This window comes from Piliocolobus tephrosceles, unplaced genomic scaffold (assembly GCF_002776525.5).
Source record: "Piliocolobus tephrosceles isolate RC106 unplaced genomic scaffold, ASM277652v3 unscaffolded_7076, whole genome shotgun sequence".
Lineage (NCBI taxonomy): Eukaryota > Metazoa > Chordata > Mammalia > Primates > Cercopithecidae > Piliocolobus > Piliocolobus tephrosceles.
The window spans coordinates 1-1,141 of NW_022334359.1; the positions used below are offsets into that span (position 1 = coordinate 1).

The following is a 1,141-nucleotide window of genomic DNA, read 5'->3' on the forward strand; positions in this document are numbered from 1 at the left end:
AGAACATGATGCCCAGACATTTACCTGTTTTTACTGATAATGACCAGGGGGCCATGCAGGAGAACTACCCTTTTGTCCCGCGAGACTGTTACTATGACTGCTACCTGGAAGGGGTTCCTGGGTCTGTGGCCACATTGGACACCTGCCATGGAGGGCTGCGTGGCATGCTGCAGGTGGATGACTTGACTTACGAAATCAAACCCCTGGAGGCTTCTTCCAAATTTGAGCATGTAGTCTCTCTGCTTGTGTCAGAAGAAAGACCGGGAGAGGCTAGTAGATGTAAGACTGAAGGGGAAGAGAGAGATCAAGAATCTGAAAAGGTAAAACTGGCTGAAACTCCCAGAGCAGGCCACGTTTATTTGTGGAGGCATCATAGAAAAAACTTGAAAATTCACTACACGGTTACTAATGGATTATTCAGGCGGAACCCTAATGTGTCACACATAATAGAGAATGTAGTGATTATTAACGGCATCATACATACCATTTTCAAACCAGTTTATTTAAATGTCTATATACGTGTTTTGTGCATATGGAATCAAAAGGATGCAGTAAGGTTTCATCGGATGCCTATCGGAAGGGCTGTAAGAGATTTTGGTGTGTGGAAATATCATAAATGGTTTACACGAATTCCACATGATACCTCAGTTGTTTTTACAGCATATCGACTTGAAAACCGGGACTGTTTTGCCAACTTTGATGGAATATGCAACCCCAACTGGGGAGCAATGTTTGTGTATTTAATGAGATATCACTTATTTAGGGGGGCATGTTTAACAGCGCATGCACTAGGTCACAACATGGGCTTGGCACATGATTCTGCTGGTTGTTATTGTTTTCGACGAACCAACTGTCTCATGGCTCCTGTTCCTGATCTTAATGATATGATGAGCAATTGTTCTTATGAGAAGATGCAAGACAGGTTGAATAAATGGGATCCTTGTTTGAGTGATCCAAATATTCCATACACTAATTTTCCTTATGTAGCTGATCGTTGTGGAGACAAGATCAAAAATCAGAGGGAAGAATGTGACTGTGGCTCCCTTAAAGATTGTGCCAATGATAGATGTTGTGAGACCTCTTGTATCCTTTCTCTTGGCAGTGTTTGCAATACAGGACTTTGCTGCCGTGAGTGTAAATA

At 42.4% G+C, this 1,141-nt stretch overlaps 1 protein-coding gene across 1 annotated transcript; it reads left to right on the forward strand.

Moving 5' to 3' along the window:
* Window positions 1–6: 6 nt before the first annotated feature.
* Window positions 7–1,136, forward strand: LOC113220624 (disintegrin and metalloproteinase domain-containing protein 29-like; the record flags this gene model as incomplete). Its single annotated transcript, XM_026449956.1, has 1 exon — window positions 7–1,136. A coding segment is annotated over exon 1 (1,128 nt), but the record flags the coding sequence as incomplete, so codon positions are not given.
* Window positions 1,137–1,141: the final 5 nt, after the last annotated feature.